General features: G+C 43.5%; 1 protein-coding gene across 2 annotated transcripts in view; it reads right to left on the reverse strand.

Moving 5' to 3' along the window:
* ERCC6L2 (ERCC excision repair 6 like 2) overlaps positions 1-17290 on the reverse strand; it is a 167358-nt gene that overhangs the window by 113335 nt on the left and 36733 nt on the right. For both annotated transcript variants that reach the window (XM_040355475.1, XM_040355476.1), the window contains exons 4-8: positions 14679-14872; positions 14061-14222; positions 4683-4890; positions 4251-4391; positions 418-534 (exon numbers count right to left, since the gene is read on the reverse strand). In XM_040355475.1, the coding sequence (XP_040211409.1) occupies positions 418-534; positions 4251-4391; positions 4683-4890; positions 14061-14222; positions 14679-14872 (822 nt within the window). The remainder of the gene's footprint in view (positions 1-417; positions 535-4250; positions 4392-4682; positions 4891-14060; positions 14223-14678; positions 14873-17290) is intronic.

Raw genomic sequence — 17290 nt, forward strand, 5'->3', positions numbered from 1 at the left:
TTTGTTGTAGTAAAAACATTGCAGACAGTCATGAGATATTATGTCTGATTGTCTGTTATGAGTTAAAAAAATAATTTTCCAGTTTTTCTACACGTAGCAATAAGCAGGTCAAGTAGTGTTTATTCTTTCAAACGAAAATAATTATTGTATATAGATCAAATTACACCTGCCATGATAATAGCAGGGCTGTGGAGTCGGTAGATAAATGTTTCGACTCCTAAATGTTTCGACAATCTAAATTTAGTAAGTAGGAGTCGAAGTTGGAGTCGGTGCATTGTTTGCTGACTCCGACTCCGACTCCAGGTACCCAAAATTTCTTCCGACTCCAGGTACCCAAAATTTCCTCCGACTCCACAGCCCTGGATAATAAACATAATGACAAAAAGACACATGAAACTGCATTTGGGGAAAACAAACCTGTTTTTTGCTGGTGTTGGCATTTGACTGTAGAAGAGCTGCATGATTTGCTACCTTACGAAGGATAGCCATATAACTGAAATAAAGGGTCTTTACACTTTCGCCGTACTGGTTTTCCTATATTAATAATAAAGTTCATAAAAAGCAAACGTATACAATTTTTACAAAATATTCCAGGCCATATAGGCTCTATGTTCACTAACACATTTTCTATGTGAAATTAAAAAACAGACACATGTACATAGAAAGCTCAAAAAAATAGGGTTGATATAATGACTCACTTTACAACCAACATCCTGCCCAATTGGACATTCATATGCAAATATAACTTTGATTGTCTCTTCATTAACCACTTCCAGACCAGTACCCATACGTCGATGGACTATCGGTGGTTATACCAGAATTATACCCGCAGCTGCAGGCATCACCCCAGTACCATTTTTTAGAGCTTGCGGTCGGCTCTCTTGTTATAGCAATCGTATCGGCCAACTAGCTACTTGATTGCTATTAAAAGCAGTGAGAGGGCAAGTCCCCCTCTCCCGCAGCCTTCCGCGGCTCTCTTGGGCTCTCCCGTCCCACTGGGAGACCTGAGCGTCCAGCTGGCACATCCGCCAATCGGCCAGACAACCAAACAAAGACAGGATTGGTTTGATTGGCTGTTTGCTATAGTAACCTGGAAGCAGTGACATGACATCACTTCCGGTTTACCCGAATGTCAACAGGATCATTTTTTTTAAATTCAAAAGCATTCAAAAACACAAATGTTGGGGTTTTCAATGTTTTTAAAGGCAGAGGGGGGATTTTGGGTCTTATAGACCCCAGATCTCTCTATAAACAGTACCTGCCACATGCCTATTGCTGTCACAAGGATGATTACACTCCTTGTGACAGCAAAAAAAATGATCCAAAAAGCTTTTTATAAATAGTAATAAATTACAAAAATTTAACATGCCCCCTTCCCCTGGGCCCGTAACCAAAGGTGAGCAGGCGCGTTGGTCCTGCAGGCACAAGTTGGTCGTCGCCTATGGATAGTAAAATTAACGTAATTTGTCGTCATTGTACAGGTATGCACAATTTGAAAGCGTGACATGTTTGGTATCTATTTACTCGGTGTAACTTCATATTTTATTTTGTACAAAAAAAGGTCTGGTTTTATCTTTCTGAAGGGTTATTTCAAACCTCAGACTCCCAGGGACCATATTTAAATGAAAATATTTCTCAAGAAATTCCACATCCCAATTGCCATTGAAACCATGAGGTTTTTTAGTAGGGTAAAAAGACTTTAGAGATCTAACAATGATACTATGGCCAAACTATGGTACTTAAAATTCTCAATAGGCAATGCTTTAAACGCCTTAACAAGTTACCAGTTTAGATACACAGACGGTCTGGCTCTAAAATGATTGCTCCCGCTCTGATGTTTGTGACGATACATCACAAGTGTGGTGTGATCACCATTTACATATGCATGCAGGACTTGTGCATGCGTTTGCATGTATGCACGGAGGGGTGGGGGCACTTTAAAAAAAAATATTATTATTATTATTTATTTTATCTAAAACTTTTTTTTACACTGCCTCTTTAATTTTTTGGGGAATAACTTTATTGCTATCACAAGGGATGAACAAAATCCCTTGCGACAGCATGGGCCATGACAGGTCCTCTTTATGGACTCCAAATCTCTTCTCTTGCCTCCAATGCAGCCAATCAGATATAGATCAGTCTGATTGTTTACCTGGCCGTTAGCAGCCAGGAAAGCAGCCAAACAGCCTAAACCAGAATCTAACAAAATCCTCATGGTTTCTGGGGTCACAGAGAGGGAGGAACCACGTCAGAAGTTCTATGTCGTGATATCATTGTTGCCAGTCGTATCTCTCCCGTGGCCCGCAATTGGATGGCAGAGCCCAGGAAAGGGGGAGGAAGGAGGGGAGGAACTCCCGTTCCACCACCCGAGGAGCTGAATCGATTCTGCTGAACAGGAAATGGACGGCTGCAAATTTTGATACCGGGATGCCTGCACGTGCAGGCATTATTCCGGTATAACTACTTCAACCTTAGGATGTGCATGGATGTCCTACCGGCTTAAATTGGTTAAAAAGCCTCTACTGTGCTCCATAACTAATTATGTTACATAGACTATAGAGAGCAGTACTGTTTATTCAGAAGTGACAACTGTGAACTATATATTAGGCAGTTAATGGGTTTGTTCAGTTTTACAAAAAAAAAAAAATCATATGAGGGTAAGGTGTGTTTGCGGATAAAAACAAACTGCAGTTCTGTCTCAAATTTGACAATGCCCTTGCTATAGACGTAGACTCTTTACATACCCCCCAAAGTCTGACAGGACATTGCTAAGTGAGGCCTTGCCATTACTGCTCACTTCCACCATCACAGGAGTGAGCTTTTTCTCGGATTTAAACCATGCGCTTTCTCTCCGTGATGCAGTAGCTCTGAGCTCAGCATTTGAGAGCCTGTGATGGTAGAGATGAGAAGTAATGACTAGGCCTCACATAGTAATGTCCTAGGAATATTCCAGTCAGACTTCATGAGGTACGTTAATGACCTACACCTATAGCAAAGCAAGGTTTTATTTAAATTTATTCAGAGCTGTTTTTATCTACAGACACCCCTTATCCGAACAGGCAGAGAATCACACCATGCTTCACTCTACCGAAAACCAAACAAGTTCTCCAGCAGAACTGTCTGCATGTTTGGTGATATTTCATAGTGTAATGCAGTGCTTTACACAAGATTTCTTGTAAGCTGCTCAAATGGTTATAATGACATCAGATAATTGCATGTTTCCTTAGTTAAGGCTGAATGAGTTTAATATTCCAAACTGCCAAAAACAACAGGGCCCATATATCACAAAGTCATTACAGCAATAGAGAAATCATAGGAACAGACGCTTTAACAGTCTTTCCCAAGACATGACTTTATAATGTTTCCAAAAGACCTGTGGGTATGCTTTATTTGTCTCACTACTTAGGAAAGCAGACACATAAACTGTAAGGTCACTGCTATGTCACAAATACTAGCCTAAATTTACACAGACAGGGAGCTTGAATGTGACGAGAAGAAAATGGCAGGTTTTCCAAGAAAGGAATGCTTTACTTGTAGATAAAAAAAAGATTTCTCCCTTTTGTTAAAGGTAAATATAACACCTTATTCACTTGCTTCACTTATTAACTTTATTATGCTTTATTCAATGCACTATAAAAGGTTTTCAGCAGTACTTAAAATGACATAATATATTTTTGTGCATGTGTGAACAAGCCTCTAGTGAGTATCTTTCAGGGCATCATGTGTTGAGATGGTACAGCCATTACAAAGCCAAATGACGGTGTCACACTCTCGTTAAGGCTAAAAAAAAAAAAAACAGTGAGTCTACCTACAAGAACGTATGGCCTCTGTTATGACATTGTGGGAGTAGGCACATACAAAGATTACTAAGAAGAGATCTCATCATTTATCCAACTGGTTATAATGTATAATATAATGTATAACAAAAGGGCTAGTAGGGTAGACAGAGGCAAAACTAAGATCTACTTTTTCAGAAGTAGTTCAACTTGGATACAATCAGCAGATTTTACATGCGATTGTCGCTAGCGGCTAGCAATAATAATGTGTTCTTCTGGCAGTGACGGCTTATCCCTTGCCCCCTCCACCCGCTGGGAGACCACAATGGCTCAGCAGGGGGGTTCCCTGTCAACACTGTCTGTGGTTGCAGGAAAGACATTTTCTCCATCTATGGCGGGCCATGGTTAGGTTTCAAATAAATATACTGTGTGTGTGTATAGTATATAGTCTCATATAACACAAAGATTCCTTACCGCATAACAACATCTTCTTCTTTTAAGCCCACTGCGACAACTGCACTTCTCTCCTCCTCGAAGAACCAGGCTGACATCCTGAGTTTCAAGCACCGTTTGATAAACTGCTTTCTGGAACTCAGATAATGCGCAATAGACAATCTGCATTTGAAAAGGCAAAGTTTCTAAATGTATTATGGCTATAAACTGTCATTAGTTCAAAATTGAGCTACTCATATGGATTTAAAGTGATACAAGATATAAAAAAAAAATCAGTTATTGTTTGGTGAAATATATTTTTTCTGCTTTCCCGCTGATATACAAGCAATTTTGATCTTTCTTTATAGCCCGAGTTTATACTTTATTCCCTAGCCCCATTCTTTTCCATAGATATTTTCTTGAGTGAACGCGATTTCATGCCGAAATCTGTATATGCAAAAAGATTATACATACCCGATCTTCCTTTTTTGGTAACTGGTTACTGATAAGACCTTTGGTACGTCTCAGGAACAATGAAGACATTTTAATTGTCAGCTTCTCCATGACCTTTCTCCCAGTGGCCAACTCTCGTTTTGTGGCATTGTGGCGTTGTCCAAGTTCTACTGGATTTGAAAATTCTTCCTTGAATTGACTTTTGCTTCCAAAACATCCAGGTACAGCCCTACAGAGAAACACAATTATATAGGGGCCAAGTTCAGCTGCAACTTTCAAATCTTAAAGCGGTTGTAAACCGCATAAACTTTTTTTTTTTCCCCAAACCTGCAATGCAAAAGGCATAATAGGCTAGTATGCACCGCATACTAGCCTATTATGATATACTTACCTCGGAACGAGGTGTGTACCACTTACCTGGTCCACGCCGAGCAGGATGTCATCTTGCTCGGGCGTGTCTTCCGGGTATCGCCGCTCCAGCGCTGTGATTGGCTGGAGCGGCGATGACGTCACTCCCGCGCGGGAGATTTAAAATCGGCAGGGTCCGGCGGATGCCGGTCCTTCAGCCGTGGATTCCCCCCTGCGCATGTGCCGCCCGCATTGCGGGGGGAATATCTCCTAAACCGTGCAGGTTTAGGAGATATTCTCCTTACCTACAGGTAAGCCTTATTATAGGCTTACCTGTAGGTAAAAGTCCAAATAGTGGGTTTACAACCACTTTAAAAAAGGACCTAAAATTTGTATTACATTTTTTTGCACCACAACACTTATCTTTTTCCACTGGAACATAAAACAGTTACACATTATCTAAGCATTGCTTTAGTGCTGCCAAGCCATGCATTAACATTCATTTTAATGCAGTATAGCATGAACTAGCATATTTAATTATATAGTTAATCAGGTTGAAAAAAGACCATCTTGTTCAACTTACTAAAAAAATTTTTTAAATAAACAGTAAACCTCCATGCCCACATTTGATCCAGAGGAAGGGAAAAAAAAAACTATGACGTATAGGGGTTTATTTACTAGTGCAGTGAAGTCGTTGTAGATCTTAGGGGGACATGCAAGGAAAAAAAAACAGCACTTTTGCTTGTACATGATTGGATGTTAAAATCAGCAGAGCTTCCCCTCGGATCTACAGTGAATCCACCTCCAAGTGCTCTTGTAGTGCAAAGTGGATTTGCATTTAGTAAATCAAACCCCATAGTCCAGTTTTCTCCAGGGCAATTTCTTCCCCAGTAGGCATATTTTCTGGATCAACACTCTGTGGTGTCATTACCTATAAATGTTTATATCCAGTTGTTTTGTGCATTTAGGAATGAATCCAGCTTTTTTTAAGCACTTACCGCCTGCCCGTCTGCAATGTACTGCAAATGGGTGGCCAGTGTAGGCAAAGCGACGTACCTATAGTTCGCTGCCTACTTACAGGTTTGGGTCGCATGCAAGTGTACACAGTGGGAGCATGTCAGCAAATCCTGACTATTTATTTTATGACCAGGACCTGCTGATCGGCTGTGTACAATCACAGCCCAGAGCTCTGCAACAATCAACACAGAGCTCTGTGCTGAGAGAACGATCTCTGTTTCACATACCTACAAAGCAGAGATGAGAAACTTACAGATCTATTAGTAAAAGCAGAACACTTTACAAATATTACACATAATTAGTTATGCATACATTTAAACCCTTGATCACCCTAGATGTTAACGCCTTGCCAGCCAGTGTCATTAGTATAGTGACATCTGATCTCTCTCCCCTGCTCTCCGCCCTTTTCCCTTTATGGCTAGGTTCACACTGCTGCAATCTGATTCTGATCATATTTTCAGTGTATTTGTAGTGCAACTTGGATGTGTTTTGCATATTCTTTGGGGCCAAAATTTGCCCTGGAATCGCAACCTTTTCCAAAATGTTCCCGTGCCAAGTTGCAATGATGTGAACGGGCACCATTGATTACAATAAATGCAAGCTACATAGGTTTTATTTTTAAACTTTTAGGGTAAATTTTTAGTTCACACAGCAGGAACTTGCATTCCTTCTTGTGATTTTATATGGGTGATCTTTAGGCAATTCCATGTGTTGTGCATAAAGAAAAAATGGACACATCACTGCTGTCTGTATAGAGCCCTGTGTTGTTTACCAACACAGGGCTCTCTTCTGTCATTCACTCAGCCAATCAGCGGATCCCGGACAGAAATCATTAGCCAGGACCCGCTGATCGGCATGTGCTGGAGCAAAGGACAGCAAAGCCGGGGTTGCAGGCACGTGCGCATCCCTCATCCAGAAATACCAAATTACATACATGTACATGATATGGTGCGGCAGGGCCGCCCTGCCGCAGTATAACTGTGGTGGGCGGTCCTGAACTGGTTAAACAGTCCATAAATCTGTCTTGTAAAAGGTTTAGAAATTTCCACCCTTTTACTGTTACAGCAGTTCCATTATTCCAGTCAATTTCAAGTTAGTTAAATTACTCCATAATTGCTATCCCAGCCCTTGCAGCCCTTTCTATTTGTGCAAGAAGCCGAGTTTCCACCTCCTCATTAACACTGGTTGGCCACAAGCAAACGCCATGCATTTCTACATATCTTCAGCACCAATAAAACGCTCCATCAACGAGGTCCTCTCACACTCGCTTTGTGATCACTTCTTACACTTCTTACAAACACCACCTCCTTTTGTCTTACCCTGTCCCTTGGAAAGAGAGCATAGCCAGGAATGTTAGTAGTGTAATTGTGTGAAAAAAGAAGCCAAGATTCAGCCATACCAAATAAATCATAGTTCTCTTCATGCACCAATGATTCCAAGACTCCTATTTTGTTTGGCAGACTTCTGGCATTGGTGAACAAACATTTTAATTTGTAGCCACATTTTGAAGTCGTGCTCTGCACATTTTTTTTGTAGTACAAATTGTACTATAAATGCCAATGGTGCCAACATAGGACATGGGAAAACTCCTCATCACTATACATAGCCCTCCCCCCCACATCTTTCCCTATTCCACCCTCCATCATAACCTGACTCCTGTCTGACTTGTCTGCCCCATTATATTCTAATTCAAGCTCTTCCCCCCAAATCCTAGTTTAAATACTCCTGCAGCCTTTCCACAAACCTCTCCCCTAGCACCGCAGACCTTCCCTTCCATTTATAGTGGGTATAAACCATCTGTAGCACATAGGCTGTGCTCCAATGAAAAGCAAATATATTTTATTTACTGAACATTTACTGAAACTTAAGAGGATAAGTTCACTTACACACGATCGGTTTGTTTTCATCGGAAGAACCGATCGTGTGTGGGCCCCATCAGATTTTTGGTGAAAAAAAAAAATAGAACCTGTTTTAAATTTTTCTTATGATAAAAAAAAACGATAGAAAAAAACGATCGTCTGTGGGGAAATCCATCGGTCAAAAATCCACATATGCTCAGAATCAAGTCGACGCATGCTCGGAAGCATTGAACTTCATTTTTCTCAGCACGTCGTTGTGTTTTACGTCACCGCGTTGGAAACGATCGGATCTTTAACCGATGGTGTGTAGGCAAGACTGATGAAAGTCAGCTTCATCGGATATCTGATGAAAAAATTCATCGGTTCGTTTTCATCAGACAAACCGATCGTGTGTACAGGGCATTAGAGCGATCAACAGTTCATTGAGAACTACAAGTCAACGACTGCAAACGCTGTTGGGACTTGTAGTTTTCCCATTCACAGAACACTGTTTTTTGAAGATTGTAACATCGAGCAGGGGGAGAAGATTCCCCACTCGCTGTGAAATTGGGATCTTGGGGATCTGGAACATGTTACATCCTAAATATGGGTGCAGCATGTTACAAAAAGGTAAACTTATCCTTTAACCACTTTACAACCAGGCCTATTTTGGCACTTCTCTCCTTCATGTAAAAATCACAATTTTTGTGCTAGAAAATTAATCAGAACCCCCAAACATTATATATTTTTTTTAGCAGACACCCTAGGGAATAAAATGGCGGTCATTGCAACTTTTTTTTCTCGCACGGTATTTGCGCAATAATTTTTCAAACGCCTTTTTTGGGGGGAAAAAAAACGGTTTCATGAATTAAAAAATAACAAAACAGTAAAGTTAGCCCAATTTTTTTGTATAATGTGAAAGATGATGTTACGTTGCGTAAATAGATACCCAACATGTCACGCTTTAAAATTGCGCACACTCATGGAATGGCGCCAAACTTCGGTACTTAAAAATCTCCATAGGCGACGCTTTAACATTTTTTACAGGTTACTAGTTTCGAGTTACAGAGAAGGTCTAGTGCTAGAATTGTTGCACACGCTCTAACGCACGCGACGATACCTCACATGTGGGGTTTGAACGACGTTTACATATGTGGGCGGGACTTGCATGCGTGTGCTTTACAAGGAATGTAAACGTCCCTTGTAATAGGAATCAGTGTGACAAGTCCTCTTTATGAAGAGATGTGGGGTCAATAAGACCCCACATCTCTCCTCCAGGCTTACAAGCATGAGATTGTGAAAAAAAATTCACTGATCTCAGGCCGACAGCCGCGATTGCGACTTTGTTTACTTCCGGGTACCTGGGCCTCCGACTGTCATAGAGATGACTGGTGACCATCTGGTCACCAGTCATCTCTATGCTTCCCAGCCAGCGCCGAACGATTCACTCTCCGGGCCCCCGATGGCATGGGAGAGCCCGGAGAAGCACCGGATGGTGGCGGGAGGGGGGGGATGTCCCCTACCGCTGCCTATAAGAACGATCAAGCGGTGGAACTGCCGCTTTGATCGTTCTTATCGTGCAGAGAATCAGTGGCTGAAGACGCTGATATCTGAATGATGCCTGTAGCTGCAGGCATCATTCAGATATCACTGCACAAAGTCAAGGACGTCCTAGGGTTGTCAAGAGGTTAAACACATCAAATTTGATTCTGGAAAATGCATGATGAATGTAGTCGCTACAGAATCATTGTGATAATGGGTTATAGGTCCCATTTGTTTAATTGTAATTCAGTTCCAATGCTGTAAGAACACGAATAAACATAAGAGCAGTCACTGCACATTTTTTGGGTGTCATCTTAATTCAGGATTTTGAATCAATGGCCTGGAACCAGTTTACAGATAAGCTCTTACTGTTTGCCAAGTTTCAATTATTCTTGTTTTAGGTTTAGGAATCAGAACCAGTGAAGCAACTAGGTGCGGAATTGAAGTGCCCATATTTTTCTTTCTATACAAGCAGCCTCATATTTTTCTTTCTATATAGCATTTATGCACCAGGCAGCCTCTTATAAAGTTTACTGAAGCACACATTGGGATTAATTTACTAAAACTGGAGAATGCCAAATCTGGTGCAGCTCTGCATGGTAGCCAATCAGCTAACTTCAGCTTGTTCAATTCATCTTTGGCAAAAGAAAATCTGTCAGCTGATTGGGTTCTGTGCAGAGCTGCACCATATTTTGCACTCTCCAGTTTTAGTAAATCAACTCCATTATTTGGTCCTCTTTTTGATCCATCTTTTCCCCTCTTCATTCCGAGGCTGCAAACTCCGGCTCTGTGACTGGCTGGAGTCACGTGACGTCACTCCTGGCGCGGAGGTCCGTTTCTTTACAGCACATGAGCCAATGACGTTGGCGCAAGCTTATATGGTAAATATCACCTAAACCGTGCAAGTTTAGGAGTTATTTACAGTACCTACAGGTAAGCCTTATTATAGGCTTACCTGTAGGTACAAGTGGTGTAAACCTAGTTACACCACTTGTACCTACAGGTAAGCCTATAATAAAATAATAAAATGTTTTACCTACTATCTATCCTCTGCTGTTGTGCTGGAAGGAACATGACTGGGATCTAGACTGTATTTTTTAAGAATACTCATGAGCAACAGTTTATCGCTCTCTTTCTCAGCGAGATTGAGCACCTACGAGCCCCATCGCGGGAGCCAGCGCCGAGCTGGCTTGCCGCGATGGATACAGAGCCGTCATAGAAGCGACGGGAGATCCGACTTGGATTCCCGCCAATTCTACACGTGTGCGGCGTTTGTTATGAATCCTGAGGGGGAAGTCCCCGCCGGATTTTAAATAAAAATCCGGCATGGGTCCCCCCTCAGGAGCATACCGGGCCCTTAGGTCTGTTATGGGTTGTAAGGAGAGCCCCCCTACGCCGAAAAAAACGGCGTAGGGGGTCCCCCTACAATCCATACCAGACCCGTATCCAAAGCACGCTACCCGGCCAGCCAGGAAGGGAGTGGGGACGAGCGAGCGCCCCCCCCCCTCCTGAGCCGTACCAGGCTGCATGCCCTCAACATGGGGGGGTTGGGTGCTCTGGGGCAGGGGGGCGCACTGCGGCCCCCCCCACCTCAGAGCACCCTGTCCCCATGTTGATGAGGACAGGGCCCCTTCCCGACAACCCTGGCCGTTGGTTGTCGGGGTATGCGGGCGGGAGGCTTATCGGAATCTGGGAGCCCCCTTTAATAAGGGGGCCCCCAGATACCGGCCCCCCACCCTAAGTGAATGAGTATGGGGTACATCGTACCCCTACCCATTCACCTGCAAGAAAAGTGGTAAAAACACAAATAAACCACACAGTGTATTAAAATATTTTATTTTTCTGCTCCGGAGGCCGCCCCCTGTCTTCTTTATTAGCTCTTTTACCAGGGGGGCTTTTTCTTTGACGTCTTCGGGTGGGGGGGGGCCGCCGTCTGGTTCTCTTCCACCGCCGGGGGGGGGTGGCTTTTAAAAAAGCCCCCACCCCCCCGGCGGGTTTCCTCCGGCGTCTTCGGCGGGGCTCTTCTTCTTCCGCTATCCCGACGGGTCTTCTCAACTCTCCGGGGTTCTCCCTCTGTCTTCGCCGCTCTCCGTTGTTGACTCGGCGCACCCCGGTTCTTCGTCTCGCTGTCCGGTGTCTTCTTCCGTGATGTACGTCTTCTCCTTCCGTGCTGTGATAAGTTCTTCTTCCGTGCTGTGACGTCATGTTCTTCACTTCTCTCCTTCTCCCGATGTTGCCACGCCGGTCCTCCTCGCTGAAATGACGGATGCGCGCCTTGCATCGGACCTATATAGGCCTCACAGTCCCATCATGCTCTGTACCTACCCATGTGATACCTACCCACGTGGTAGGTATCACATGGGTAGGTACAGAGCATGATGGGACTGTGAGGCCTATATAGGTCCGATGCAAGGCGCGCATCCGTCATTTCAGCGAGGAGGACCGGCGTGGCAACATCGGGAGAAGGAGAGAAGTGAAGAACATGACGTCACAGCACGGAAGAAGAACTCATCACAGCACGGAAGGAGAAGACGTACATCACGGAAGAAGACACCGGACAGCGAGACGAAGAACCGGGGTGCGCCGAGTCAACAACGGAGAGCGGCGAAGACAGAAGGAGAACCCCGGAGAGTTGAGAAGACCCGTCGGGATAGCGGAAGAAGAAGAGCCCCGCCGAAGACGCCGGAGGAAACCCGCCGGGGGGGGGGGGTGGGGGGGGGGGGGGGGGGGGGGGGGGGGGGGGGGGGGGGGGGGGGGGGCTTTTTTAAAAGCCACCCCCCCCCGGCGGTGGAAGAGAACCAGACGGCGGCCCCCACCCACCCGAAGACGTCAAAGAAGAAGCTCCCCCTGGTAAAAGAGCTAATAAAGAAGACAGGGGGCCTCCGGAGCAGAAAAATAAAATATTTTAATACACTGTGTGGTTTATTTGTGTTTTTACCACTTTTCTTGCAGGTGAATGGGTAGGGGTACGATGTACCCCATACTCATTCACTTAGGGTGGGGGGCCGGTATCTGGGGGCCCCCTTATTAAAGGGGGCTCCCAGATTCCGATAAGCCTCCCGCCCGCATACCCCGACAACCAACGGCCAGGGTTGTCGGGAAGGGGCCCTGTCCTCATCAACATGGGGACAGGGTGCTCTGAGGTGGGGGGGGCCGCAGTGCGCCCCCCTGCCCCAGAGCACCCAACCCCCCCATGTTGAGGGCATGCAGCCTGGTACGGCTCAGGAGGGGGGGGGCGCTCGCTCGTCCCCACTCCCTTCCTGGCTGGCCGGGTAGCGTGCTTTGGATACGGGTCTGGTATGGATTGTAGGGGGACCCCCTACGCCGTTTTTTTCGGCGTAGGGGGGCTCTCCTTACAACCCATAACAGACCTAAGGGCCCGGTATGCTCCTGAGGGGGGACCCATGCCGGATTTTTATTTAAAATCCGGCGGGACTTCCCCCAGGATTCATAACAAACGCCGCACACGTGTAGAATTGGCGGGAATCCAAGTCGGATCTCCCGTCGCTTCTATGACGCGCTTGCTGGGATGTGCTGTCACTATTCCAGTGAGTGTGAGATGTCGGCGCGATCTCGGCACCCTGTCGCCGAGTATCAGCGCGACGCTGTCGTGCTAAAAGCACATATGTAACCTCTTCAGAACTGCTGTTTTTGCCTCCAATGGCAGCTTTGAACTGATGTATTACATTGCAGGAGTGAAGCACATTTTGATTTTGCTTGATGTAGGTAGTTTGTGTATTTCTGAACTGCCATGTTTATTGTCCTATGTAATAGACCATAAAACTTAAAACAAAACGTATTTGATTAAAAAAAAAAAAGTTCAGCCTTAAATACCATTATAAAATGACAAATGGCTAAAATAAGAAAATAAATTAAAACATATCATGTAATGAGGCCTACAAACTGGAACATCATTTTCAAACAGTTAAGAAAAAAAAAATGTTTTCAAACTTTGTATAGACAAAACTGTACTTTAGCACACAATGTGCACCACATATTTAACTTGATTACAAGTGTTCATTTCCTGTTCAACTCAAGGTTATTTCCAGGATAAATGTGGCATACGTGAAACAAAGCCAACTTGAACACCATAGAGGATGCTGAAAAATCATAATAAATCCATGTCAATCAATCTTCAGTTTCTCCCTCGAGAGTACTAGAACTCATTTGCTTGCCAGCACATCAATAGTTGTTAACCTCTTTCAATTAATGTCAAATGACTTGTATTTAAAACTGATAAAGTAATCTAGCAGAACTTTGCTGCAGGCAGAAAACCAACACAGTTTATATTACTATACCCTGGTTATGCCAGGAAAAAAAATGTAGTGGTATGCTTTCTATTGGTAATTTTTTAAACTGTAAAATTAAACAGATTTTAGACTACATTACATTCATGGATACAGACAGAAAATTTACCCTGGGAAATCTTTAATGTGTCATAAAATTTCTCTGAAAACAGCAAGAGTGTTAAAGTATCTATAATGTTATGGCAAGAACATGCTTAAAACATGCTTAAACGTTCTTGGCAACTGTTTGCTGCACAAAGGGTTCCTAGACTATAAACAGTTAATTATCATGCCTTCCTTCCTCTTTGATAGTAGGATAAGTAAGACAACTGTATAAATGCATTACCAAATAAAAACATCGTACATACCAGTCTATAACACACCACAGCTCCTCCATGTTGTTTTGCAAAATGGTCCCTGTAAGTCCAATACGGGCTTTACACCTTAAAGATTTCATGACCTGTGTAACTCTTGCTTTTGGATTTTTTATCCTATGTGCTTCATCCACAATGACTGCTGACCACTCTATGCTGCAGACAAAAAAAATAAAAATAAATAGATACATACGTCAAAAGTGCTGGTATAAAATAATCATTGTCATACTAGGCACAAACAATGTGAAGTATTTACATTAAAAGTATGCAATAGTGTATATAGCCAAATGTTTTTTGCTTTACATAATGGGTGTCCCCAGTGAAGTAACAGGCCCCATTATTTCTGGGGACAGAAAGTGATAGGGTATAAGTTTGCTCACTTTATCGAAAACTACAAGCATTGCATGCACCTTTATTTTGGTGCATTAGTACTGCAAAGTGTGAATCCAGCCTGAAGACAACTTTCAACAACTTGCAATAAATAGTTCAAGGAAAATTAAAAATACAATTTTGTTTAAACAACTGGATGCCCAAGCAACAAATTACAATTAATGTAGTCTGGTAAACTATAGTATTTATCAGGTCAACCTCTGGCATGAGTGCCTTACCTACCTGTTTAAATCATCCAAGCATAAACGAAGCGTTTCATACGTAGTCAAAGCAATTTCGTATTTTCCTTGTTTCAGTCGTCCTAGCTGAAAATCTTTTTTATTTCCATGAAAGACTGCTACCTTGAAATAGCCCCATGTCTCCAGTTCATCTTTCCAGTTGTAAAGCACAGACAAAGGTGACACAATCAGAAAAATCTGAAAAACAGAACATTTAGAATATGATCAGTTCTGACAAACTGTCATTTTAACAAAGGTCATTAACCACTTCCTTACTGGGCACTTAAACCCCCTTCCTGCCCAGAGGACTTTTTGCGATTCGGCACTGCGTCGCTTTAACTGAAAAAATGCGCGGTCATGCGACGTGGCTCCCAAACAAAATTGACGTCCTTTTTTTTCCCACAAATGGAGCTTTCTTTTAGTGGTATTTGATCACCTCTGCGGTTTTTATTTTTTGCGCTATAAACAAAAATAGAGCGACAATTTTGAAAAAAATAAAATACATTTTTACTTGTTGCTGTAATAAATAGCTAAATTTTTAAAAAAAAATCATTTTTTTATCCTCAGTCTATGCCGATACGTATTCTACATATTTTTAGTAAAAAAAAAAACGCAATAAGCGACTGGTTTGCGCAAAAGTTATAGCGCCTACAAAATAAGGGACAGAATTATTATTTTTTATTATTTTTTTTACTAGAAATGGCGGCGATCTGCGATTTTATGGCGGACACATCGGACACTTTTGACACATTTTTGGCACCATTCACATTTATACTGCAATCAGTGCTATAAATATCCACTAATTACTGTATAAATGTGACTGGCATTGAAGGGGTTAACACTAAGGGGTGAGGAAGGGGTTAAATGTGTACCCTAATTAGTGTTCTAACTGTGGGGGAAGGGGGGTGACCGATCTGTGTCTCTATGTACAAGAGACACAGATCGGTCTCCTCTCTCCCCTGACAGCACGGCTGTCTGTGAGAGCCGGGAATGAGAGATGATCTCATATGTAAACATATGAGATCATCTCTCATTGGCTGCACAGATCGCCTAGCAAACGGCCACTCCGAATGGCCGTTAACGACGATCTGTGATTGGCTGTGTCCAAGGGACACGGCCAGCACAGCAGTTCCTCGCTGCGCACTCGGGAGCGCGCGCGGGGAACGCGGAAAGGGGCGGACGTGAAAACACGGCGCCCCAGAGAACTAGAACCACCCTGCGGCCATATATAGTCGTACGGCCGTCGGGAAGTGGTTAAAGTAAAGGTTAAAATAAAAATCTGTAAAGGTGACCTAGCACCATACCCCTTTACAAGCCCCCAGGTCTCCACTGTATTTAGCTCCCACGATACTGAGCTGTCAAGACTCCCGCAAGCCACCCAACAGTCTGGGGATTTGAAATCCCTGCGGCTTTCACTGCTCTCTGTACAGCGCCGAAAGTACGGACCAGGTGGATTCTAATTGGTCAGCACCGTTCATGAGATTTACAGATTTTCTGTAAAGGTAAACCAAGACTTATTTTAAAATCCAGGTTCCAGTGTTAGGGTGACCCTGTCAGGACTGGGCCACTTTGTATGGGAAAGCATAGCTGTAATAGAATAGTCACTCTACTTACCTTTCCAGTAGTCTGTTGATATGCCACCTCTTTGCTTCTCCCTGCATACTGCAGGTATTTGACCAGCTGGATGGGACAAATATCCGTTTCAGTCATGTCCTGTAGTGAGGAGGGGGAGCAGGTATTTCACAGGCCTAGATATGTTAAAAGGAGAAGTACAGCCAAAGATCATTTGGCTGTACTTCTCCTGTGGATCCCAGGAGTGCAGTTCGTTCTGCTCTCCTATGACCCATTTTCAGCAGACAGCAGGCTAAAGTCCACTGTCTGCTGACATCACAGAGCCGGGCCAGGCTCGGGCAAGATTGCGACAATGGAATAGAGATCTGCCCACATGCCTGCACTGGAACCTGGCTCAGCCTCTCAGCGAGCCGCTGACAGCCAGAGTCGGCTGCTCCTGCCTCCTCTACAGCCCAGCTCTCCAGTGAGCTCAGGGAAGAAAGCAGAGAGCTGGTGACTGACAGCTCTCTGCTCGGGGAGCTCTGAGAATCAAGTGATCGGCGGTGTAAGATTGTTCGGTTCTCAGTATTAGAGGAGTCGGACCGATGCTGCATCCACCTAGGTACAGTACATATGATTATAAAGAAAAAAAAACACACACAACATACTTCTCTTTTAAATATTTGCTGAGGCCAGGGAGAAACCAAGAAGCGATTTGTCACAAACAGACTGCTAGAAAGGTAAAATATATTGCCTATTGTCTTTTCCCACATATGCTTTACCATACAGAAAACCCTGTGTTAAGAGGTGTCCAATCTGTGGCCCAAGGGCTGCATGCACCCCCAGATGGCTATGAATGACGGCCAACACAAAATTGTAAACTTCCTTAATAATGTTGAGTTTTTTTGTAAAAATGTGCTTACACAAGAAAAAATGTACAGTGTCGCTTTACTGGACTTTCATAAGTTTTATTTGCCAGAAAGAAAAATCTCCCACTCTTTACAATTACGCCTTATTCATGTCATCAGCTTGTGGCAGCACATATATTTGTGGGCAATTATTTTC

The sequence above is a fragment of the Rana temporaria genome, chromosome 1 (assembly GCF_905171775.1).
Source record: "Rana temporaria chromosome 1, aRanTem1.1, whole genome shotgun sequence".
NCBI classification, from domain to species: domain Eukaryota; kingdom Metazoa; phylum Chordata; class Amphibia; order Anura; family Ranidae; genus Rana; species Rana temporaria.